At 38.0% G+C, this 25,528-nt stretch overlaps 2 protein-coding genes across 9 annotated transcripts in view; one reads left to right on the plus strand and one right to left on the minus strand.

Annotated features, from left to right (window-relative positions):
• The window catches only part of NUSAP1 (nucleolar and spindle associated protein 1), a 32,212-nt gene extending 17,295 nt beyond the window's left edge, over nt 1-14,917 (plus strand). The window contains exons 6-11 of the mRNA XM_036923806.2: nt 1,535-1,644; nt 4,753-4,937; nt 6,944-7,101; nt 10,731-10,847; nt 12,884-12,992; nt 14,046-14,917. Of these exons, the coding sequence (XP_036779701.2) occupies nt 1,535-1,644; nt 4,753-4,937; nt 6,944-7,101; nt 10,731-10,847; nt 12,884-12,992; nt 14,046-14,127 (761 nt within the window). The 3' untranslated portion in view covers nt 14,128-14,917. The remainder of the gene's footprint in view (nt 1-1,534; nt 1,645-4,752; nt 4,938-6,943; nt 7,102-10,730; nt 10,848-12,883; nt 12,993-14,045) is intronic.
• A 431-nt stretch (nt 14,918-15,348) lies between these two features.
• NDUFAF1 (NADH:ubiquinone oxidoreductase complex assembly factor 1) overlaps nt 15,349-25,528 on the minus strand; it is a 30,691-nt gene continuing 20,511 nt past the window's right edge. Inside the window, exons 3-6 of one of the 8 annotated variants that reach the window (XM_036923801.2) lie at nt 22,024-22,110; nt 18,355-18,458; nt 17,750-17,852; nt 15,349-17,202 (exon numbers count right to left, since the gene is read on the minus strand). In XM_036923801.2, the coding sequence (XP_036779696.1) occupies nt 17,053-17,202; nt 17,750-17,852; nt 18,355-18,458; nt 22,024-22,110 (444 nt within the window). In that variant the 3' untranslated portion in view covers nt 15,349-17,052. Of the gene's footprint in view, nt 17,203-17,749; nt 17,853-18,354; nt 18,534-21,924; nt 22,111-25,528 lie in introns of those variants that run through there. The other 7 variants (XM_057488703.1, XM_036923799.2, XM_036923803.2 and 4 more) reach the window with 7 other exon arrangements.

Consider the following 25,528-nt stretch of genomic DNA (forward strand, 5'->3'; position numbering starts at 1 on the left):
AAGTTCACCATCTTAAATAGGTGTGGTTCATGGCACCCCAAAACTATTATAATAGTAACATCAAAGACACTGATCAGAACACTATAACAAAGGTAATAATATTTAAAGTTTGAAATGTGAGAATTACCAAAATGTGTCAGAGACACAAAATGAACAAATGCAGTTGGAAACTGGTGCTGATGGACATGCCTGCTGCAGGGTGCACAGACCTTCGCTTTGTGGAGTGGCGCAGTATCTGGGAAGCACGGTGAAATGGGTACTCCTGTAATGGGGACTGAGACTATTTTTCCTCTTCTGATTACCTAGCAGAGCAACTAGCACGTAGCAAGTATTTAGTAAATACCTGAGAACGAATGTCTATATTTGTCCACCTCGTAATAATTTTTTTTTAGTAATCTAAGGGACTCCATTTCTGGATATGTAATTCTTCTTTATTGCTTGGCACATAGAGTGTTTTATATTTATAGTATTTAGAATACTTCTCAGCATATATTAAAAATTCACATAAAAGGCATACCTCGTTTACTGTGCTTCCCAGATACTACATTTTTTACAACTTGAAGTTTGTGGCAACCCTGAACTGAACAAGTCTGGCACCATTTTTCCAACAGCATTTGCTCACTTTGTGTGTCTGTGTCACACACTTTTGGTAATTCTTATAATATTTTACACTTTTTCATTACTGTTATATGTGTTGTGGTGGCCTGTGACCGGCCAGTGATTATGGCTCGCTGGAAGCTCAGAGGATCGCGAGCATTTCTTTATGAAATCTGTTTAAAGGTATGTACAATTTTTTTTGACATAATGCTGTTGTATACTTAAAAGTGTACACAACTTTCATATGCACTAAGAAACCAAAAAATTCATTTGATTCACTTTATTGCAATATTTGCTTTATTGCAGTGGGCTGTAATCATACCCATGATATCTCTAAGGTAAGCCTGTACTTAATACTTAATTACACTTAATTAGAATATTCTTATCCACTTAGACTAGCCCAAAGCAGGGGTCAGCATACTACTTGTCCACCTTGGCCTGTTTTCTAACCCTTGAGCTAAGAATGGTTTTACAGTTTTAAAGGGTTACATAAAGGAGTCTATGAGACAGAGACCATACCACATGTGGCCACAAAGCCTAAAATATTTACTATTCACCCCCTTACAGAAGAAGTTTGCAAATCCTTGGCATAGAGTTTTCTAAGCATTTTATGAGTAAAGTTTATGGGTAAGTAAAGAACAATTGGTCGGTTGGTGAGGAGAGAGGACAAATCTTTTCTTATCCTCTGGACTAAACTGTCAGCAGAGAAATAGACAATTGGAGAGATGGCGAATGTTTGATAGTTTATGAGACGATTTGCTTTACCTCTGAATTTCCAAAAACTAAATGTTTTGAAATTAAAGTTTTGGTAAAAATGCTGTTGAAGTTGAATGTCAGAGATACAGAGAAGAGAATAACTATTAACAAAAAACAAACAGAAGGTGAATAAATGGATATTGTCTTATTATTCATTTTCATATTTTGGGGAACATTCTAGACTTTAAGAAGCTTCATGAGGCTCGTTTTAAGGAAATGGAGTCCATTGATCAATATATTGAGAGAAAAAAGAAACATTTTGAAGAACACAATTCATTTAATGAACTGAAGGTATGCCGATAAAGTTATGTTCTTACTGGGACTAAATTATTTCAAAACCTTCCAAGTACAGCAAACCCTCACTATAATGAATGAAAACCCAGAGCGACAATAAGTTGTTCTGTTTTCCAAGTTCTGACATTGTGCCTATTACTTTTGTTGAGGATGGACTGATAAATGGCTGAAGCCATCTTCTTTCCCGTCTCTCACCGTAAGGAAAAAGGGGTGACTAGCAATAGCTAATTAATGTAAAGGCTTTCTGTGATGACAGCTCCCTGGGCAGCCTCGTCTAAGTCTTGTCTAATCTAGGTTAGGTCATGCCAGACTCAAGGCCCCTTTGGTGATGAAGTCCCAAGGCTGAGTTAGCAGAGAAGTTAGTTGATAGCATCCTAGGATGTTGATGTTATGTCTCGCATGGTATCTGATGCTCAGAAGTGTACCATGTAGAGGGTTGGGGAAAAATTAAATTCTTTTAGAATTACACCAACCTGTCTGTTTCTCAAAAAGAACTAGAAGCAGTTTGTGTTATTACACATGACACAGAACAGTATAAAGTCAATTTAAAAGGGACAGAGAATGAGCACTGCTAGCAGGTACAGTATCTGTTACATCACTCTGAGTTTTAAATTTTCTCATACTAAATGTCAATAGGGAAATGTACTGGGTAATCAGTTATAAATAAAACAAAAACACAAACTTCTTAACAAGAACTCAGTGTTGGGTAATAAATATTTACTTGAACAGATTTATAAAGCCACTATTACCACAACTGGAAACACTATCAGCCCTCTAGCAAATAGTGACAAAGCCGTGGATGGCATTAACCAACACTATTCCTTCATACTGATCTACCAACATGAGTGGAGAATCCAGAGAAGAGATAAGCAGTATGTCCATAATAAAACTTTATGAAATATTAGTAAAGCTAGGTATCACTACACTCACAGTTGAATACTGGGACAGGAGGCCCTTGCTGATGATTAACAGAGCAGGCATTTAAGGGCCTTTCCTGCATAGGCAAGATCTAGCTACAGATAGGCCGTGAAGCAGGACCACTGGTTTCCTTACCACTAAAGGATTTGATTGAAAGTCAAGCTTGCCATATTACATCATATGGGTGAGTTGATTTTCCAGGTAATACTTAAGGGTAGAACAACTGCCTCAAGCATAAACTTGAGTGTAGCCTTGAAGATGTGTTGGATAAATGCATAGCTTATCTTCTGTTAGTGATAGCCCCATCTGAATGAATTTAATTCTAAAATTACCCCCTCTACAGTTAAAGGAATTCACGTATCGGATGGGTTATTGGTATGGTCTATTTGTAGACTGGAGAAAAAGGGAACAATTACAGTGACTTCACCACAGCTAATAAAAAATTTTCTTTATAGTGGTCATGTTTTGGGATTGGTCGTTTCGATAATGATGAGCAATGACCGAAGAGTAGAGAGCCTAGACAGAATGGTCCTGGCCATGACCAGTGACTTGCATGATTAAAGTAGGGAGACCTATTGGATTGTATGGCAACAAAGATCAGAAATCTTGTGCCCCACAATGCCTTTTTACTTTGCCAACAGTGAAAATTGATTGAATTTTTTCATCTTTGATATATAACGTGAAAAAAATCCCAACTGAATTGTTTCTTTGATGGTTATATGTTGTTTATATGTTGTGTTTGGCTCTTTTTCTGTGAATTTGCTTTTTCTTAATGTTTGCCCATTTATTTATGAGCCATTTATCTACATTAATGGTATATGTTATAATGTTACAAATACATTCCCATAGTTTGTCTTTTAACTACATTAATGGTCTCTTTTACCTTGTGGAAAGTTTTGTTTGTTACATTTTTAGTTAACTCTATCCAGCTTTTCTTTCTTAAGGCTCCTGAGGTTTTGGTCATGACTTGTCTTTCCCAAGAGCATAAAAATACGCTTATTTTGGCTGCTTTCATTATTATTATTCCCCGTGTTTAATCCTTAACCTACATTTTTATTTTTGTGTATGATATGACTGGGCTCTTTACATTAGTAGGACAGGATTTTTATTGCTAAAAGAAAGGGAGGAATTAATTAGATACATTGCTAACACAGTGAATTAGTGCTACTAGAGTCAGTAGCATGATAGTCTACCTAGAAAAAGGTCAGAAAGATTGGTAGTGAGTGCAAGTAGAAATACTTACACATTTGTAACTTGATAATATGGGTGAATGTAGTAACCACAATGTTGCTCATGTGAAACCTTCATAAGATTGTGTATCAATGATGCCTTAATAATAAATAAATTAATAAATAAATATCTCCTGGAAATCAAAATGTCTAAATGTGGGGAGAACTGAACAGAGAGGGCCTGGGAGCTTACACACACACACACACAAAAAAAAATAATAATAATAATAAATACTTACACATTTTAAGTTGTTCAAACAAAGATCTAGAGTTGATGGTCCTGACACCAAGTGAACTTACACTTTGTAAGTAACAGTGTGGATGTTGGAATTTTAGAGAGAAGATAGAAGGAGGCCTAACAGGTGTGATTAAATGTAACAATATGTTTAATACATCTAACCTGGGTTCTTAGCTTATGGTAAAGATATATATTTACTAATATTTTGGTTTTAAATTTGTCTCACATTAGAATCTCTTCTGATTGTAAAAGAACTTTAAAAGCTGTTGGGGGCCAAGGGAAGGGATGGAATGATTTGTAGATTCCACATGCTAATTATTTAACAGGTTCTCTTTTGAGTTTGTATTTAATAAACTGCATATCAGGCTTACAAGGTACCATATGTCCAAGGGAACCTATTTATCCTCACTTTCTGGCCACAGGAGATTCTTTAGCCACATTCCCTTCCTATTTAGAAAATGCCTGGGTACGTGGCAGCTGGGAAGGTCTTTCTGTAACACATTACTCAGCACAACCAGAAGTTACCTTAAGTCAGGTAGAGGGAACTGCCAGCCTGCCAGGCAGGTAGGATAAGATGAGACAGTAAGGAAAGAATGGATAACAGGTGGGATTAAAAGTGGGATAACACAAGAGGGTAAGTGGGGGTACACTTCTGTGCTCTGTCAAGCAGACCATCCTGTCTAAGAGGCCAGGCTTTAACGTGCATTTCTCTTCCTTCAGAAGCCTGTTACGAAGAGAATGGTGACAACTCCAGTTCCTCTCCGAGGCAGACACTCTGGGGCTTGCACTCCCACCAGCCTGCGGCGCTCGCAGGGCCAGCCCCGGGGCGCTGCGGGTCGGAGCGCCTTGAGTGTGAAGGGGGCAGTCAGGCACTCCGCTCCTTCAGCAACTAAAATGAATGTCAGGTAAAGAGGAACTCCAAAATGCAACCGAGGATAAGTTCTCAAAGCTTTATTGATTTAATATACTCTAAGTGTACAGCAGCCATGTTTCAATGTCGATGAAAAAGGAGGATCAGAACAGGAAGATCAGCAAATGATTTTTATAAGTTCTGATCTTTTTTCTTTTTATTTGTGTTTGGTTTTCTTGTTTTATCCAACTTCCCTAAGCTTAATTTGATTAGCAAGACAGAAAATTGTATATATATGGATATTACCCATTTTATTAGTTTGTGTGCCTGCTGAGATATGTAAAGAGAAATTTTCCACTGAACTTAAAATTGAAGCTAAATTCCTACAGAAAATCGCACAATGCAGTGAACTAAAAAACAGACTCATCCTAAAATGTATATATTGTGACCCATTGGGTACTGCATTGTTGCGGCTGTTTGCCCTGTTGTTGCCTCTGTGTCATGTTGTGTTTCGCTCTGCCTTTCCTGACATGACAGTAGCCCTCAACTGTGACTGTCTCCACAAATGAAGATCTTCAGGCTCCTTTCTTCTAATACTGAGATTTCAATCTCTCCTTTTCTAAGGGCTCTGGCGGCATCTCAGAGAGCTGGGGTGTGGTCACCCTTCTCTAACATACAACTATCTGACATAGTTTTTAAAGCTTACAAATGCCCTTAAGTTTTGGGTTCTATGTACTGACTTAGTTTGGAAGATGAGGCACTTATATACTTGGCAGTTCTGATTGTATTTAATACAGGCAGACCTCATTTTATTGTGCTGTGCTTTATTGCACTTTACAGATACTGTACTTTTTCACAAATTGAAGGTTTGTGGCAACCCTACATCAAGCGAATCTGTAGGTGCTGTTTTTCCAGCAGCATCTGCTCACTTCCTGTTTCTCTGTTACATTTTGCTTATCCTTGAAATATTTCAAACGTTTCCATTATTATTTGTTACGGTGATCTGTGATCAGTGATTATGACTGACTGAAAGCTCAGAAGATGGTTAGCATTTTTTAGCAATGAAGTATTTTTTAAGGTATGTACTATGTTTTTTAGACATAATGCTATCATATACTTCATAGACAACAGTATAGTGTAAACATAACTTTTATATGCACTGGGAAACAAACTCGTTTGACTTGCTGTATTGCAGTGGTCTTGAAACCCAACCCACACTATCTCTGAGGTATGTCTGTGTTAGCAAGGGCGAGTCCAGCTTCGCGGCAGTGTTCAGAGCAGCATGGACTTCACAGCACTTCTTAACTCTGTTGTAGAGCCTTTGGTAATAATTTTGGGTGTTGACTCAGGATTACCATCCAATCTCACTCAAAAGTTCAGAAGTTCGCTTCTCTTAATGCCCCACTACTAACCCTATGTATGTCTGTCATTAGGAGATTTTCATTTCATTTCTACAAAATTCTCATCATTATTTCATAAACCAATAAGAAAAATCACTGCCACCTGTGATGTTTTATCAATTAGAAAACACATCCCAATTTCAGAGATGTTAAAGTGTAGAAAAACTGCATCAGAAAATCAATGCAATACATTTATGGCAATTTGCTATGAGTAGAGAATGGGCTTATGTGCCACTCAAATGAATGACATTCTCCTGGGAAGATGTAAGGTCTGGTCCCATCACTCATTTAGCATAGCAGTCTCTTGTTGCCTCTGATTTGGTATCACCAGGAGGAGGAGAAGGGGAGCTTCTTCAAGTACCTCCCAAACTGTAACTTGGGGCCCACAGGTATCTTCTGCAAGCTCTACCTATACTGTCATTGGCCAAGGCAGGGGAAGCAGAGAATACAAAAAAAAAAACAAAGTTTACAAATAAACAAAAATTGATAAATGATTTGCTCTAGCATCAGAATTTTAAAAACGTGTCTATTTTGCAAAAGAGGTTCATTTGTGTAACAAGTATTTATTGAGGTCCTTTCACTGCGTGGTGATGGGCAAGTGGTTTTGTTGAATTAGCTTGATGTAACTACTCAACGTTGTGTCCTCTACTGTCCTATTTAGGTTTTCGGCTGCTACTAAAGATAATGAGCATAAGCGCTCACTGACCAAGACTCCAGCCAGAAAGTCCCCACATGTGGCCGTACCTGGGAGCACCCCGAAAGGGCAAACTGTGCTTGGGACACACAAACAGAAGACCACAAGAGGAGATTCTGCTGCTGGTAAAAAAAAAAAAAAAAAAAAGTTTTGGTTCATTTTTTAAGCCATGTAACTTCTTAAAATTAAGAATTAATTACATCTGTTTCCTTAAAGCCTCTCTATAAAATCAAAAGCAAAAATTTTATCATTGCATATTCCATTTTATACTGGCAAGGAAAATGCCAGAGACACAAACAAAAAACGGATGTCTGCCTGATGGATCCATTCTGTCTCCAAGAGGAGTCCTAAGATGGTGCCCTTTCTGAGGAGCATTCAGCCCCTTCTCAGACTCAGGGATCAGGAGGAGGACCACAGTGTTCATTACAGCTCTGAATGGTCTTGCAAGACTCTGAAATTAATGGGATCCCAGAGATCATGGGCTAAATGCTACACCAGCGACTAGGAGATTGTGTAAACCCGAATAAGCCACATACTCTTCTACACGATGTCTACTTAATCATCACCTACCATGATCAGGTGGTTTTCAAAAGAATTCTGCAGTAGTAGTGCAAAGGTTTAAGACAATATCACGAACTGGTGAGGCCTATAGCAGAACCGAGTATGTTGAGATTGTCCTGAGAGTCCTATTGGATGTGTCAGCACAAGCCCTGATGACGCAACAAGGACGGCCAGGTTCCCTGAGACTAGAGGAATACAGCAGGAGCTTCAGACTAGAGAAAAGCATGGTTGGGAATAACCAGTGTAGAGTGTCTGAGGATTTCTACATGCCTTAAAGACTGAAATTAAAGATTCCATATTGAGACTACAACTAAATTTCAGGAGTCGAGGTAGTAATAGTTAGTTTATATTATTCCTCCTCTAAATGACCTTTTATTACCTCCCTAATCCTTAATCTTTCCTATACCAGCAAGCAAACATTCCATGTAACATTCTAAAGTCATGGGAAGCAAGGAGCTTGGGCAGGGTCAGTGGTAAAAAAAATGGGAGTGGACTTGTCTAAGATAAGACTGCCGTTTTACAGAGAGCTGGGGTCACTGAGCAGCAGCCACCTATCTTATGAGAAAAGGACTGACAAATTGTGGTTTACAGATAAGAACTTGAGGCAGGAACTAAATATTTACCATAGTCTGAACTTTCTCCTCTAAGTAATTCAGGGTGTGCCCACTTGAGATGGGATAGTTTTTTCACTATCAAATATGAATTTTATGTAAACGAAATCAAACTATGACTTTTTTCCTGTGATTTGCTTCATTCACTCAACATAATGTTTGAAGAATCATCCCTATTGATAAATGAGCTAAAGTTAATTTTCACTGTAGTTTTCAATGGTACAGATATATTTTAATCACCCCATTTTATTGCTCGTGTACTTGTGTTTCCAACTTTTGTGATTAAATATAGTATAGCTATGACTATTCTTGAACATATCTCCTGTACATGTGCAGGAATTCCTCTAGAGCTAGGAGTGGGGCTGCTGGATAGTAGGGCATGCAGACATTTACTGTACAGGTTAAATTGCACTGATTTATACTCTGTTGTGACACCCCACTGGCCCCCTCCCGACCAGCACCTGATACTGACACAATAGGATACCTTAAGCACGGGGGTTTTGTGCTTTCCTGTTTTGTTAAACTAGATAGTCCCAGATCCTGGTTGCTCATTTACAAATACAGCCAATTGCTAACATTTGACAGTGGCCTGGATGCAGCTCTGAGGGGAAAGGATTATAACATGCCAGATATATGATGCCCAGCTGTAGCAAAATTTAGCTTATTAAAGTATACTATTGTGGTACATATATATATTTTTTGGTATCATTAATCTACAATTACAGGAGCAACATTATGGTTACTAGACTTCCGCCCATTATCAAGTCCCCACCACATACCCCATTACAGTCACTGTCCATCAGCATAGTAAGATGGTATAGAGTCACTACTTGTCTTCTCTGTGTTGTACTGCCTTCCCTGTGCCCCCCACCCTACATTTTGTGTGCTGATCATAATGCCCCTTTTTCCCTTTATCCCTCCCTTCCCACCCATCCTCCCCAGTCCCTTTCCCTTTGGTAACTGTTAGTCCATTCTTGGATTCTGTGAGTCTGATGCTGTTTTGTTCCTTCAGTTTTTGCTTTGTTCTTAGACTCCACAGATGAGTGAAATCATTTGATACTTGTCTTTCTCTGCCTGGCTTATTTCACTGAGCATAATACCCTCTAGCTACATTCATGTTGTTGCAAATGGTAGGATTTGTTTTCTTCTTTGGCTGAATAATATTCCATTGTGTATATGTACCACATGTTCTTTATCCATTCATCTACTGATGGACACTTAGATTGCTTCCATTTCTTGGCTATTGTAAATAGTGCTGCGATAAACATAGGGGTGCATATGTATTTTTCAAACTGGGCTGCTGCATTCTTAGGGTAAATTCCTAGGAGTGGAATTCCTGGGTCAAATGATATTTCTATTTTGAGTTTTTTGAGGAACCTCCTTACTGCTTTCCACAATGGTTGAACTAATTTACATTCCCCCCAGCAGTGTAGGAGGGTTCCCCTTTCTCCACATCCTCGCCAACATCTGTTGTTATTTGTTTTTTGGATGATGGCGATCCTTACTGCTCTGAGGTGATATCTCATTGTGGTTTTAATTTGCATTTCTCTGATGACTAGCGATGTGGAGCATCTATTCATGTGCCTGTTGGCCATCTGAATTTCTTTGGAGAAGTGTCTGTTCAGATCCTCTGCCCATTTTTTGATTGGATTATTTGCTTTTTGTTGAGGTGTATAAGCTCTTTATATATTTTGGATGTCAACCCTTTATCAGGTATGTCATTTATGAATATATCCTCCCATACTGTAGGATGACTGTTTGTTCTATTGATTGTGTCCTTTGCTGTACAGAAGCTTTTCAGCTTGATACAGTCCCACTTGTTCATTTTTGCTTTTGTTTCCCTTGCCCGGGGAGATATGTTCATGAAGAAGTTGCTTATGTTTATGTCCAAGAGATTGTTGCCTATGTTTTTTTCTAAGAGTTTTATGGTTTCATGACTTACATTCAGGCCTTTGATCCATTTCAAATTTACTTTTGTGTACGGGGTTAGACAATGATCCAGTTTCATTCTCTTGCATGTAGCTGTCCAGTTTTGCCAACACCAGCTGTTGAAGAAGCTGTCATTTCCCCATTGTATGTCCATGGCTCCTTTATCATATATTAATTGACCATATGTGTTTATCGTGGTATATTTTTAACTTTATGGCACAAAAATTCACATTCTTAAATAACAGCCTCTATTAATAACAACCAGAGCCATGAATCTTTTTATTTGCATGGTTACATACCTTGAAGGTTTTATATTTGTTTGTGTTAATGAAAATGTTATTATTAATAATACATAACTTCCTAAAAGGCAAACAGCCTGGAAAACTACCCAGTTAATTCTTTAAACAGGATTCTAAACTCCCAGATGATCCTAGGAAATGCCATACTACTTGGAGAGCTGCTAACAGGGTTTAATAAATCTGTGATTAGCTTTCCTTAGTTACTTTTTTCTCCCGTTTCCTATTTTAACCTTACATCTGTTTTAGACTAATCATACAGATCATATTTTTAAGCTTGAGAAATGTAATTGAATTAAAACCTGTAACTGGTCTTTTTTTCTAATAGAGCCTTGGTTTTTGTTTTGGCTTTTTTAGTTATTACCCCATTCAAGCTGACAGCTGAGGCAGCACAGACTCCAGTCTCCCATAGGAAACCAGTGTTTGATCTCAAAGCAAGTCTATCTCGTCCCCTCAGCTATGAGCCACACAAAGGTATGTGGGGATATTTTGAGGGACAAGGCCTGGAAAAGGCTTTAAGCAATTCTGCATCTGATGATGTGAAAAATTCTAGTGACTCAGTGAAAGCCATAATTCACCACCTGGAATTTCTGCCTCTGTATCCATATGACCCATGATTTCAAAGACTGTTCATTAAACAAATGCTAAATAAATAATTGGTTTACTTACATATTTGATAACCAAAAATATAACTTCTAGTCAGTGTTACTACAAAACATTAATAAAATCTCAGCCAAAATCAAGGAACTTGGAAGTTAGCCTGTGTAAATGAATGTTTTCTTTATAACTTTCCAAAGATCCCAGGTTGGGAGCCACCAGTCCAACATCCTGGGATATTTACTGGCCAAATGTCTTGGGCATATATTAGAGTATCCTTATATCCATTTAAAATATCAATACTTAATGTGACTTTAAGTGCTTCTGGAATTTTAAACAAAAATACTTCCCCCAAGAATCACATTTACATAATCTTTAAATTACTAATGTTAATGAAACAAAGTGTAAACATAGATCAGCTAAACTGTGCTAAAAAATACAAAACTTCTGCTTCTCTCACCTAGCCCAAGTGAGAGGCCCATCTGTGGCAATGGCACCTCTTATCTACCAAGTTGTCAGGGCAGAAACCTATGAGTCATCTTTGGCTTCTCACTCTCAGACCCCTTTCTATTCCATCAGCTTAGTCCTTTCAACTCCACCTTTCAGACAGATCTTTTAACCTGGCCACTTTTCACCCCTCCCACAACTCCCTTTGGTCCAGGTCATCACCATCTCTTACTGGGCCTTCTAGAATAGCCTCTTTGCCCCACTATAGCCTTAAAAACAAATCTGAGCCCATTGATGCCTTGCTCAGAACCTCCTAAGGCTTTCCATCTCTCACCCAATCACATTTCATCACCTCCTCCCCTCCCTGACTTTGTGTCAACCACCCCAGTGTTCAGCGCTGATACACCAAGTTCATTCCCACCTGCAGATCTTCCAGCTCACTATCCCTCTGCTGCACGTAGAATACTCTTCCCACAGACCTTTGCACAGCTTGCTCCCTCATTTTAATGGGGCACCCACTCAGCTGTCACCAACTTAGGCCTTTCCTCCTCTCCCTGCCTCACAGTCCTTACTCCTTACCATTTTACATTTCTCAAAGCACATATTACCACCTGACGTTACATGATGATTATCTGCCGATACCACTGGAATGTAAGCCAAAAAGAACAAGGATTTTTGACTTCTCGTTTCACTGCTGTGTCCCCAGCACCTAGAACGGTCCCTGGCACATACCAGGTGCTAAGAAAATTACTCTGACCACCACTGACTTCTACTGACAGTAGAAAACCTAGATTAGAGCTTCATCTGTGCTTCGTATTATTTTTGTATCCTAGAAAAGTCCCTTCCTTCCTTTATGAAAGGAAAAATAATTACTTCAGCAGGTATTGAAAGGATCAAATGATACAATGGGTATGAAAGTCCTTTTCATAAAATGGGAAACACCACAAATGACAATCATTGCTGCTCAGAAATAGACCATGAACTATGCAAATACAGCAAAACATAAACATTGGAAATTTGATCCCAGTTCTGAAGCCAACAAAACATTCCTGCTTGTTCCATTCCAAGTATGGTTTAATAGGTAATGGTAATAACAAATTGCACAGATGAAATGAAATACTACTTTAGTATTAAACATAATTAATACCTATGCAACCTTGGGGTACACTTGGTTTTGAGGATTTCTTTTAAAGTGCTATGTAGTTGGATTTAATTTTTTTTTTCAGTACTGATTTTTTTTGTATAGGACTTTCCTAGGATTAAAAAGTAGAACACACTTTAATTTTAGAGAAAGAATGTACTTTATATCTGAAATATGAAACTGCAATAGACTTATACTGGCAGGTGTCTATAAAAACAAAGCATAAATGTTAATAGCAAGCAAGGAGCCACAGATGAAGAGAATAAAATTGGGAATATAAATATAAGAATCTTTTACATCTGTCTTTGTCTCTGTCCTAAACTAGGAAAACTGAAACCATGGGGACAATCAAAAGAAAATAGTTCTCTGAATGAGCATGTAAACAGAGTTAACTTCTACAAGAAAACTTTTAAACAACCTCATCTCCAGACCAGGTGAGTACATACTTATCCTGTTCTATAATTCTTTTCATTTTGAAAGACTATATAGAAGCAGAACCTCTTTTTAATAGCAGTATTTAAGAAGAGGGTAGAAGTAGAATCACATATAGAACTTTCTGGAAGTGTATGTGTCTAGGCCCCACCACACTGGGTTCTGAGTAGTTTTGAGGTAGAGCCCAGGCTCTGCGCTGTTTGTAAAGCACTATGGGTGACACAGAAGGCCTGGATTCAGGACACTGCTCTTACATTACCTAGCTGCCCAGTGTGCCTGGACATCCCTCCAGACCATCCAAGTGCTCAGGGCACCTAGGTATGCAGATAGATGTAAATTCCTCACTCCCAGGGAAACCAGGCTTACTAGGCTTCAAGGCCTACACAGGGGGATCCCCAAGATGATCCTTAGAGGTTTCCTTCTACATGAAAATAAAGTTCAGGCTAGGGCTACCCCTGGGCTGCAGTTTGTCCTGATTGAGTTGATTCCCTGCGTGAAACCCTCCTAATAAAGGGTAACCTATCATGTAACCCGCCTACATCCAGCTGCCACCAAGACCTTCACTAACTGTATTTGCTATTAAGATTATTAACGTGATCTGGGGCTTTTCTTTCCCTCCTAATCCCTTCCAGAAAAACATTGTGGCTTAAGTCAGTAGGCCCTAGTTCTAGTTCTAGCACTTGCCCTAGACTGATTTTTTAGCTTGACCTTTGACTTTGACTTGTGGTGGTAGAGATTTCTCATTTAGAACAAAATTAAACTACAGCTATTAGAGTGCCAAGGGGCCTTCTGGTTCCAGTTCCATGATTTCAGAATACTGCCTTAACATAAAAAGTACTCATTTCTGGCCTTGTAACACAACAGTGACTTACAGGTGTGGCATCCATCTCACAGACTACTAGAGTGCAATGTCCTGTCAGTATGTTTTTTAAACAAGTGTGTTTTACACAAGTGTGCTTGATGTCATTTGAAGGTTGGACATCAGTCTAACAAATTCTTTAAAGTGGCCTATTGTGGAGCTTCCCTGGAGCCTAATGTGTCCCTCTTGTCCTTAGGGAGGAGCAACGGAAGCAACATGAGCAAGAACGAAAGGAGAAGAGAGCAAAGGTTTTGGGAGCTCGAAGGGGCCTCCCATAAGGCTAAAGATCAATAATAACATACTATAAATATTCCTTTATTCTGAACCTCCCTTTTGTAAATATTTTATACTGTTCTTCCCACTTAAGACTTTTTCTGCTTTGTTCACAATATATGTAGTTTCAGTGGGTTCTTCACATGCTATGTCTCTGAAAAGACATTATTACCTTAAAGCTCACAAATTCTTTGAAATATTTTTTACCTAAATTCCTGCATAACTCAGTTTTCTAAAGAGATCTGTCCTATAGATTCTTGACCTAGATTTTTAATGTCAAGTTCCCTTTGCTACTCTATTAACAGAGCTGCAGTCCTCTTCAAGGCAAAAGCATTTCCCTTATGGTAGCTAGTTATGTCACAAGCTTTAATAGAAATGGAATAACAAGTTATGAATAGGTAAGCTAGGAAAGGCCACCTCTTTGTCCTCTAGAGAAGCTTGTCTTAATGAAACAGTGGGCCATATGGGTTGATCATGGCTTCAGTACTTTACCTGTGTGATGTGTGTTAAGTTTATATGCATCTTTGTTCAGATCACTTCATGTAATCACTATTTCTCATTCAATGTATTATTAAAAACTAGCTCATTCTAGCGTTGCTTATTTAAAAACACATAGGGCCATATTGACCTGTAAGGGTTGCTGCTTTAAGGACTATTGTGCTCTAATTTACATCTTACTCAATTTATGGAAAATAGTTGATTAGCATCATATCCATGTTTGTTGCACCTAAGTGGAGCTTCCAAGTGTTGTTCTGCTTATGATTGCATAAATAAAATTTTTCTCATGGTGATTCATTCTTTGTAAACATAATTGGCTTCTAAGATTTAATGGACCAGCTAAGATTAACAAGAATTAACTTGTACTCCTTCTGCATCCTTTCCTGACCACTCACTCCCACCCCAAGAAGAAAGGACCATATCCTTCTTTTGTATTTCACAGCACCTATCAGATTCTATTATACTGATTATTATACATATATGAACCCACAGAACATGGAATACTCCTGGTGTTGAATAAGTTCAGTTTGTTACCAAAAAGCAGAGATCAGATGCATCAAGAAATCTCAGAGTAACTGTCAAATATACTTCCGCTCAGAAGGTAAAATGACTCAATCACTTTAAAAGGTTATTACATACAAAAAGGAATGAAGTACTGGTAACATGCTATGTAACGTGGACAAACCTCAAAGACATTATGCTAATTTAAAAGCCAGACACAAAAGATCACATATTATATGATTCTATTTATTTGAAATATCCAGAGAAGATAAACCCATAGAGAAAGTAGAATAGTTACCTGGGTTTGGGGGTGGAATGAAGAGTGATTGTAAAGGGGTATTGAGGTATCTTTTTAGGCTTTTGGAAATTTTCTAAACTTAAAAGTAGTAAAGACTGTAAAGTTCTATAAATATACTTAAAAAACCCACTAAACTGTACTTAAATACCTGAATTTTATGTTAATTACATGAAAATATACAAAGTAGATTTTAGGCCAAGATTATGGAAAAGCTATTAGCCTTTGTCTATTCTCTTACTCATTTTAAATTTGGCTCTCTCAATGTATTCAGGCTGTATAATAGTTCCTACCTGCTAAGATGACAAGAACTGATCAATTTAAACTATATTAATCAGGGTCCCATTTTTAATATATGCAATCTTTGTAATACTTAAGATGACTGGGGAAGCTCTGGGGACATTAGTCTAGTATCTTAGTCACTAATAAAGTAAGAAACAGTAAGAATCATGTGTCTTTGGAGGACCAGCTCTCTAAGGAGGTACTATGGACTGATGTTTGTATTCTCCCCAAATTCCTATGTTGAATTCCCAGTGTGATGGTACTTGGAGGTGGGGTCTTTGGGAAATAATTAGCAAAGGAAACCAACAAAACAAAAAGGCAACCTACTATGGGTGAGTATATTTGTAAATGACATTCTCTATTACAAAATATGGAAACAACCTAAATGTCCATCAATAGACAGAAAAAAATATACATACATACGATGGAATGTTACTCAGCCATAAAAAAAGAATGAAAGCTTGTCATTTGCAACAACATAGGTAGACCTACAGGGTATTATCCTAAGTGAAGTCAGAGGAGGACAAATAGTATATGTTCTCACATGTAGAATCTAAAAAATAAATGAACACACAAAACAGACTTCAACAGAACTGTGGTTGCCACAGGGGAGGGGGTGGGGCATGGGTGAAATAGGTGAAGGGGAAAAAAGTAGAATGTTTGATGTCTTGGTCTGGGTGATACATGTGTCAGGGTTCATCAGACTGCACTAAGATTTGTGCATTATTTATGTACTTCCCTCAATATAAAAAGTTTAATAAAGCAGCTTTAATTAAATAATAAAGTAGCCAAATTCACAGAAATAAAGTAGGATGGTGGTTGCCAGGGGCTGAGGGGAGGAGGAAAAGTTGTTCAGTGGGTACAGAGTTTCAGTTTTGCAAGATGAAATCTGTTTTACAAGCTGCATTTAGTTTATATACTGTAAACCAAAAAATGGTTAAGATGATAAATATTACATAATACGTTTTACCACAATAAAAAAAAACCTGTCTCATTAAAGAACAAAAAATAAAGAAGAAAAAACAGAAGAAACCTACAAGGAATAGAATAGTAAAAGGCCATCCAACAGACATCTCGGAGACTCCTTGCTTTGGAAACTGCCTTCTCGTTTAGGAATTGTGCCTAATAGGAATCATCCTAACAAAAACAGTTGATTACATAGTACCTCTGCATCAGACATGGAATTCTTTAAATTAAGGTGCAGCTTAGAACCTGGTTTCATGCTGTTTCCCTTTAACAGCATTTTGCCTTTGGGAATACAGACCAGCCATTGGTTGGATGCCATTAATTTTATTTTGTGTCATCAGAAATATTACTACCTTTAGTTTAGTTATACAAAACTACCACATGATCTCTACTTAAAAAGTCTTGGGTTAAGCTCTGGAGAATTTTCATAGGCAAATTCTTCTGTATGGGCTGGATCAGTAAACACTCCAATAAAATCTATTTCCAAGAAGAACGGGCCATCCACTTTATCAGCCAGGGTGAATCCAATAGAAGAGATCTAAATTTAAAATAGAGAAATTGATCAAATTCTCATACACTAATGTTCCTGAAGTTTTGAAATTCCAAGAGGGGATTACTATAGCTGGGTCTTTATCCTGTCAGCCCTTAGTAAGTCTGCTATTGTCTTCATGTGCCATAGCAAATTTTCACAGAAGTACAGGGCTGCTTTTCTCCCCACACTGCACTTCCTCTCCTCTCCCTTTAAGGTAGTGCCACTGAAGCCTAGTGAGGACAACATGGATGTCTACCCAAGGTTCCTTGAAGCTTTCCTGAACTGTAATACTGTTCTCTTATTTTAAAGTTAACATTAACCATAGGCACGCTGAAAAGATGACTATACTGAAATTCCTCCAGAATGGAGCTTTGGCTCATAGGATAGATCTGAGTCAACATCTTTGTCTGGGTATGATAGCAGTGGCCTTTCATATTTGAAAGGAACTTGCATCTTTCATTTGCCAACCTTCAAAAATGGACAGAAATCATCCTCACAGTTCTATTTCACTAAAGATAACAGAGTTCTGAGTGCAAGTACAAGAAAATGTTACCCTGTCAAGCAGAAGCTGGTACTGGGCATCCCGGATTCTTCCTTGATTAGAGAAGAAAAATTTGGAGAAAGGAATCTGAAAGAAGAAACCATTTACGTTGTAGCTTACATAAATGTAAGCAACAGAGGCATCTGTATAAAATTGCAATATTAAAATAATAGTTTTAATTTAATTCTAAAATTAATATATACATTATGACAAGTGGCTAATTATCTGGATTACATACACTTTTTTTAATGAAACAACTACTAGAAGAAAACCTTTCTAGGCCAGAAATCCCAAAGGAAAAGTGATAGAGTACAATTATGACATTTTGATGGCAAAAGGCAAAGGATAAACTAGGAAATAAATATTTGTAACATTTATGGACAAAAAACTAGTATCCTAAACATAAAACTTACAAATAACTGAAAAAATACCAAAACAACCCAATAATGGGGTTGGAAATGAAACAGGCACATTTGTACAAAGCTGATAGGAGTGCAGATCAGTAAAATTCTTTTCAAGGGCAGCTGGCAATTGTGGTAGGCAGAACTCTAACACGGTCCCCAAGAGTTACACCTGCTAGTGAACAAACGTCTTCTTCCATGTGTTCAAACACTAACCTCAGTGCTGCTGTGAAGGGACTGCAGAAGTAAGGTCCCAAATCAGTTGACTTTACTATAGGGAAGATAATCCTCTGTAGGCTTGACTTAATCCATAAAAGGGACTGTTGAAACATTAGAAGTATAAGAGGGCTTCAATGCAGGGGAGATTCTCCACTGCTGGCTTTGAAGATGGAGAGCTAAATGGTAAGGAATACAGGCAGCTTCTAGAAGCTGAGAAAAGGCACCCAGCTGACAACCAGTAAAGAAAAGGATGTCAGTCCTACAATCATAGGAACTTGGCCAATAACCAGAGTGAACTTAGAAGTGAATTCTTCCCAGAGCCTCCAGAATGGAATACAGCCCAGCGGACACCTTGAGTTCAGCCTTAGAAGGCCCTGAGCATTGAACCTAGCCATACCATGTCCCAACTTAACTGTGAGCTAAGTAGTGAGTGATATGGAAGCTCTTCAGGATATAAATTTTAAAACATAAACTGGCACAGAAGATGCAAAAGTGTGTTAATTTTGAGCAAAAAAAAGGAGAACATAAAAATATTTGTATTTGCTTGTATTTGCATAAAGAAGCTGCAAATCTATAAGCAACTTGTAGATAAAAGTTGTTGCCTTATAGAAATGGGTGGGAATAAGGTGGACTGGGACATGAGTAGGAATGAGACTTTCAATGCACATCTTTTTGTATCATTTTTATTTTTGAACCAAAAAATGATTTAAAAAAATTTTTTTAATGTACTGTTCAGATTACTTATCACCAAAAACACCTGTTGACATAAAAACAAACTCAATTCAAAGCTCATATAATAAACCACCTTTGCACAAGATCAAGTTGTTCACACAGCAAATCTAAATGCAGACACATCCTCATTTCACCTGCTCCCTTCATGTCTGTCAAACAAACCCGGAAGGAAATTCTTCCTTATCAATTTCTCATTTTGCATCCTGGTTCGGCCCTTCATCTACTTCATTATTTAAAACATTTTACAAGTGGAATCAATGCTATCTGCTTGCCTTCAAGGAGCACGTGGTACCCACTCCACTGACCCTCTCAAACTAATTTCCTGTCTTTATGGCACATAATTCTCAAAGACCACTGTCCATACCAAGGGAAGTGGACTTCGTTAGCCTGGAAAAAAGTGAAGCTAAGAAGAAACATTAACTATGTGAAGCCTGCATTAAAAAGAAAGGGGTGTGAGGGAGGGATTGGGGTGGGTGGGTGGGGAGGGTGAGGGGGATAAAGGGGCACAAAAATTCTCAATCATAATGTAGGTTGGTCACAGGGATAGCAGTACAGCATGGAGAATATAATCAATGATTCTGTAACATCTTCCTATGTTGACGGAGAGTAACAGCACTAGAGGGGGTGAGAATTTAATAATATGGGTAACTGCTGAACCACTGTTACATACTTGAACCCAATATAAGACTGTATTTATCAGTAAGAAAAAAAAACTCCCAAAAATCTTAAGTAGAAACATGAAGACAAAGGATATCAACAGTTATTCGGTCCATACAAGTGACAGAAAAAACCTAACACACATAATTTTTCCATCCTTTTCCTCTAGATTTTCTCTTTATAATCAGAGTAAATATTTAAGCATTCCACTTCTATTTACTAAAGGAGAAATATTCAGGAAGAAGTGAAAATTAGTAAGATTTAATTTTTAAAAATATCTTCCAACACTTTCCCATAATTATTTAAAGAGAGTTGTTACAAACAACTACTATTTCCAACCAAAGATTAGGAGTACATATATTTTCAGGAAATAAAGTAATTGCTGATGATTAAATGGTAGTGATACTGGAGAATAATTTTGCAATATGCATCAAAGGCCTTAAAAATGTACACACCATTTATTCTAGGAATTTTATTTCTAGGAATATATCTTAAAGAAAATAAGGATGTTTACCTCAGAGTTTGGTACAATAGAGGAAAACTCTGAAAACTATCCAAATGTACAAGAGAGGATGGATTAAGTAAATAATGGTCTATATAATAAAATATGCAGATATTTAAAATGACAGAAATATATTTTAACAGAAAGTTATATATAAAGTTCAGGTAAGTGGGAACAATATTATTAAACAGTATTGGCACAGTAGCATTTTTGTAAAAAAAAAGTGATGTAAATAGAAAAGTCTGAAGGTATACACTAAATCAAAAGTAATATTTTACCTCTGTGTAGCAGTACTGCAAGATTTTTTTCCCTGCATTTTCCAAGTTCTCTATAATGAAATACTTGTTTAATAATCCTTTATATGTATTACTTGTATATCTGTTACATATGTAACAGTTTTTTGTTTATATTATACACAAATATGTGTCAAGTGCCTCTTAAACGCTGGCACTGTTCTAGGTGCAGAGGAAACAGCTATGAACAATACAGACAAGGGAAAAAGGAATCCAGGATGACCTTTAGGCTCTCAGAATTTACAGAATTTATGTTCCAGGGGAGTAGGGTAGAGGGTAGCAGTAAACAAAAGAGACAAGTGACTGAATGAAAGAATTTTACTCAGTGATAAGTTCTATGAAAAAATTAAACAATGCTCATGTAATTGTAGATTAATGATACAAAAAAAAAAAAAACAAACCCAGGGTTGTGGTTCTGAAAGTGACTGGGTAAAAGGCGTGTGTACCTTAAGCTGGAGAGGTCAGGCGAGGCCTTGCTGAGGCAACTTATGAGCTTCAGGGTGAGTGACAGCAAAGAGGAAGCAGGTGAAGATGTGAGGGAAGAGCATAGCAGCAGGTACAACACCAAGTACAAAGGCTCTCGGATGGCAGTGAGCTTACTGCGTGTGACACACAGACAAGGGCCAGTGTGGAGGAGGGAGGGACGGGGGAGAGACTGAAGATGAGGAAAGGGGTCTGATATTACAGGCCTGATAGGCCACAGTAAGAAATTTAGACTTTATTCTAATTGTAAGAGAAAAACACGGGAGGGTTTTAAGCATATAAGTGATGTAATCTAAATTATGCTTTAGAAAGATCACCCTGGCTACACGGAGAGTGGATTTTAGGGGAGAGTAGGACAAAAGGGAAATCAATAAAGATGCTACAGTAATTAATACAAAGGCCTGGACTAGGGTGAGAGTGGGAGAGATGGCTGGAAATGATCCAAGTAAACATTTTTTACCTTCTCAAAGCTTCCTCTTATTTAAAAAATAAGAGTGACTTCTCTTACCAAGAAATAAGTAAAAATTTTGATTATAAAGTATTAAGTATTTATACTTTATACTCTTAAGGGAGCTTTTCTACTAAGTTAGGGATACTTGGTTAGTAGAGTTGCCTAGAAAAGGTGATAATGGAAGAAACTTAAAAAGAAACATCTACTTAGGCACAGAAACAGATGTAGCCATGACTCAGCATGGACCGGGACATAGCATTATCAAAAATATTTCCTGATGAGGAAGCTAACATTTATATGAATGAAATAAAAAGCCAACTGGGTAAATCTTGCTTCTACGTACTCTTCCTCCTTTCCCTTTCCACACCTTCCAAGGGAAAGTAAACTACAATGTAACCACGATCTCAAAGGACCTCATTTTCATATATAATAAAGGCTTGTGCTGTTACCTGGATGTCCTGCCAGTAAGGGCCCCCGCGGGTAAACATGAAGTAACTGTGCATCTGATTCTTCCTCTGGATTATGTTCGTGTCCTCCCTGATACTCACCATCCAAGGTCGACCATCTCCACGTACACGGAGATAAAGAGTGTTGAAATGAGACCAATCATAAGACTTCTTTGTCTCAAAAGGGCCCTAAAATACATAGAGTGAATTTCACCTCATGTTTCACTATGAGCAAAATGTGAGTCACCACCTTTTGCAGCATCACAAGTTCCACTAGCCATCCTTCTGTCTTTTTTGGCTTTCTGCCACCATAAGAAGGCAGATAAATTTGATGATTCTTATTTTAGTACAAAACACTGACATAGTTATATGTTTCCAAGGTAATGTTTGAGACATTACTGGCCCAGGTCAGTGTTCACACAGGGTAGGTACTCACTCGGTACTGAACGGAAATGAATGAGTATATGTATTTCCTTTCCCTGATCCTATGTAACTATGGCTTCTGAGCAGACCAATTTATGACAAATGTCTTCCCATAAATCAGAAAACTATGAAAGAGCTCAAGTTTTAAAACTGATACTTTATAAAAGCTACCATCATTGAAAACTTACATTAAGCACTTAGCATGCACAATTCAATCCTCACAACAGCCCTGTCAGGTACTCTCACTGTATTCCATTTTATAAAGAAACTGAGCACTCAACTAGAAAGTGCTAGAGCCACTGCTGTTTAATTCCAAAATCTATGTTCTTAATGACGATCTGTATCATCTCTCTTTGAAATTGGAATTTAGTGTTAATTTCCAAAGGTGTTTTTTTATCGCAATCTCAGAGGTAATCTGATTTCGAGAATACCAGTGCTCAGATATGAACTGTCATTTACTAGCTGCACAACTTTGCATTGTACTAAATCTCCACAAGCCTCAGTTTCCCATCTGTAAAACTGGCCAGGCCAGACATAGGGCTTGTCCAGGGTAGCCTTGAAACAATACCTGGTCAGCAAATTTGCAAAAAGCCTAGGCTGGTAGTGAGACAAAGTTGCTGACCTAAGGAACTTTGGAAACTATAAGGCTAAAGACAAAAGAAACTGTGCATAGGCAAAAATCTCCTGAATATAAATATGAGCAACTTATTCCTGAATGCATCTCCTCGGCAAGGGAAACAAAAGCAAAAATGAACAAATGGGACTACATCAAGCTAAAAAGCTTCTGTACAGCAAAGGACACCATCAGCAGAACAAAAAAGGATCCTACAGTATGGGAGAATATATTTGTAAATGACATATCCGACAAGGGGTTAACATCCAAAATATATAAAAAACTCACATGCCTCAACACCCAAAAGGCAAAAAACCCTATTAAAAAATGGGCAGAGGATATGAACAGACACTTCTCCAAAGAAAAAATTCAGATGGCCAACAGGCACATGAAAAGATACTCCGTATCACTAATTATCAGGGAAATGTAAATTAAAACCACAGTGAGATATCACCTCACACCACTTAGGATGGCCAGCATAAAAAAGACTAGGAACAACAAATGCTGGCAAGGATGCAGGAAAGGGGAACCCTCCTACACTGCTGGTGGGAATGTAAGCTAGTTCAACCATTGTGGAAAGCAATATGGAGGTTCCTCAAAAAACTAAAAATACAAATACCATTTGACCTGGGAATCCCACTCCTAGGAATTTACCCAAAGCAAGCAAGCTCTCAGATTCAAAAAGACATATGCACCCCTATGTTTATTGCAGCACTATTTACAATAGCTAAGATACGGAAGCAACCTAAGTGTCCATCAGTAGATGAACAGATAAAGAAGATGTGGTGCATATACACCATGGAATACTATTCAGCCATGAGAAGAAAACAAATCCTACCATTTGCAGCAACATGGATGGAGCTAGAGGGTATATGCTCAGTGAAATAAGTCAGGCAGAGAAAGACAAGTACCAAAACAAAGCAAAACTGAAGGAACAAAATAGCAGCAGACTGACAGACCCCAAGAAGGAACTAGCACTTACCAAAGGGGAGCGGTGGGGGAAAGTGGGTGGGAGGGAGGGAAAAGGAGTGGAGTATCATGATTAGTGCACATGGTATATGTGGGGTCACAGGAAAGACAGTGTAGCACAGAGAAGACAAGTAGTGACTCTGTGGCATCTTACTACACTGATGGACAGTGACTGCAATGGGGTATGGAGGGACTCAATAATAAGGGTGAATGTAGTAAACACATTGTTTTTCTTGTGAAACCTTCATAAGAGTGTGTATCAATGATACCTTAATAAAAAAAAGATTTAAAAAAAGAAACTATACATAAACATTGTACTCTAGTTGGTAAAGTTATTTCTCACAGGGTTCTGAAACTGCTTTACATGTATACTGGGGTTGTTAATACGTAAATGGATGGTAAATGGTGGGAGGCAGGTTTCTCACTGTTATGTAGGGAAGTTACACATAAACAAGACAGGAAAGGCTAGAATGAAACACATCGAAGTGAGGAACGATCAGCGCCCAGATCTTGGTTTCTAATACCATTCTCCAAAAAATGGAATGGCTAATTCTAGGGTTGGGGCAGGGGAAATACAAGATGAGCTCAAAGCATCTTACAGTGCCAACAACTGCTCGAACAAAAATAAGGATGGGGGTATGTCAAAGGGACAGGAGCCAGTCTGAAAGAGCTCCCCAATGACCAAAGACGGAACAATTTGAGCAACAAAATAAATAACAGTATTGGATTATAACCCAAAGTGTGAGTCCATACCAAATGACTAAATAAATAAATGTGGGAGAATAAGTCTGCCTTTCTGACGAATCACAATAATTTATGCACATACTACTAGAACGTAATCCCATGTCCTACCCCACATCTTGACTGTAGTGTGCACTTAAGTGACTTGCTTCCAAAGAACAGAATATGGAAAAAAGAAGAGAAAAAAAGTAACTTAACAATGGAGTAACCTGAGAAACACTACCGTGACCAGGCAATCAAGGTTAACCTAGCAGTGCTAAGTCATGTGCTAACATTCACCTCTGACAGGATGTGATAAGAAGGGTATTTCAACTCTGTGGTATTCTTCCTAAACACCCAGAGCCCCAGTCTAACCAGGAAAAAAAAATTGGAAAATCCCAAATTGAGGTCATTCTACCAAATACCAAAGCAGTATTTCTCAAATTCTCATGAAAAATAAGGAAAGACCAAGCAACTGTCAGAGACCAGAGCACCCTAGGAAGACATGACAACTAGGTGTCCTGGATGGGATCCCAGAAACGAAAAGGTTATTAGCGGAAAAGCTAATGAAATCCAAATAAAGCCTGGAATTGGTTAATAATAATGCACCAATGTTGGCTTCTTAGATGTGACAAATGCGCTATATTAATAATGTAAGATGGTTTAACAACTGGAGAACCTGGGTGAGGGACATACAGGAACTCTCATACCATCTGTGCAATTTTTCTGTAAAACTAAAACTATTCTAAAAGTATGCCATAAGAAAATTTTTTTAAGTCATAGGCTGACCATACCTCCACTCTAAGGAACGCCCTGGCCATTACAGGCTCTGTGGTCTGTTAGAGGGGATGCAGACCTCCCCAGATCTTCATTCAATCTAGC

The sequence above is a fragment of the Manis pentadactyla genome, chromosome 11 (genome assembly GCF_030020395.1).
Source record: "Manis pentadactyla isolate mManPen7 chromosome 11, mManPen7.hap1, whole genome shotgun sequence".
NCBI classification, from domain to species: Eukaryota; Metazoa; Chordata; class Mammalia; order Pholidota; family Manidae; genus Manis; species Manis pentadactyla.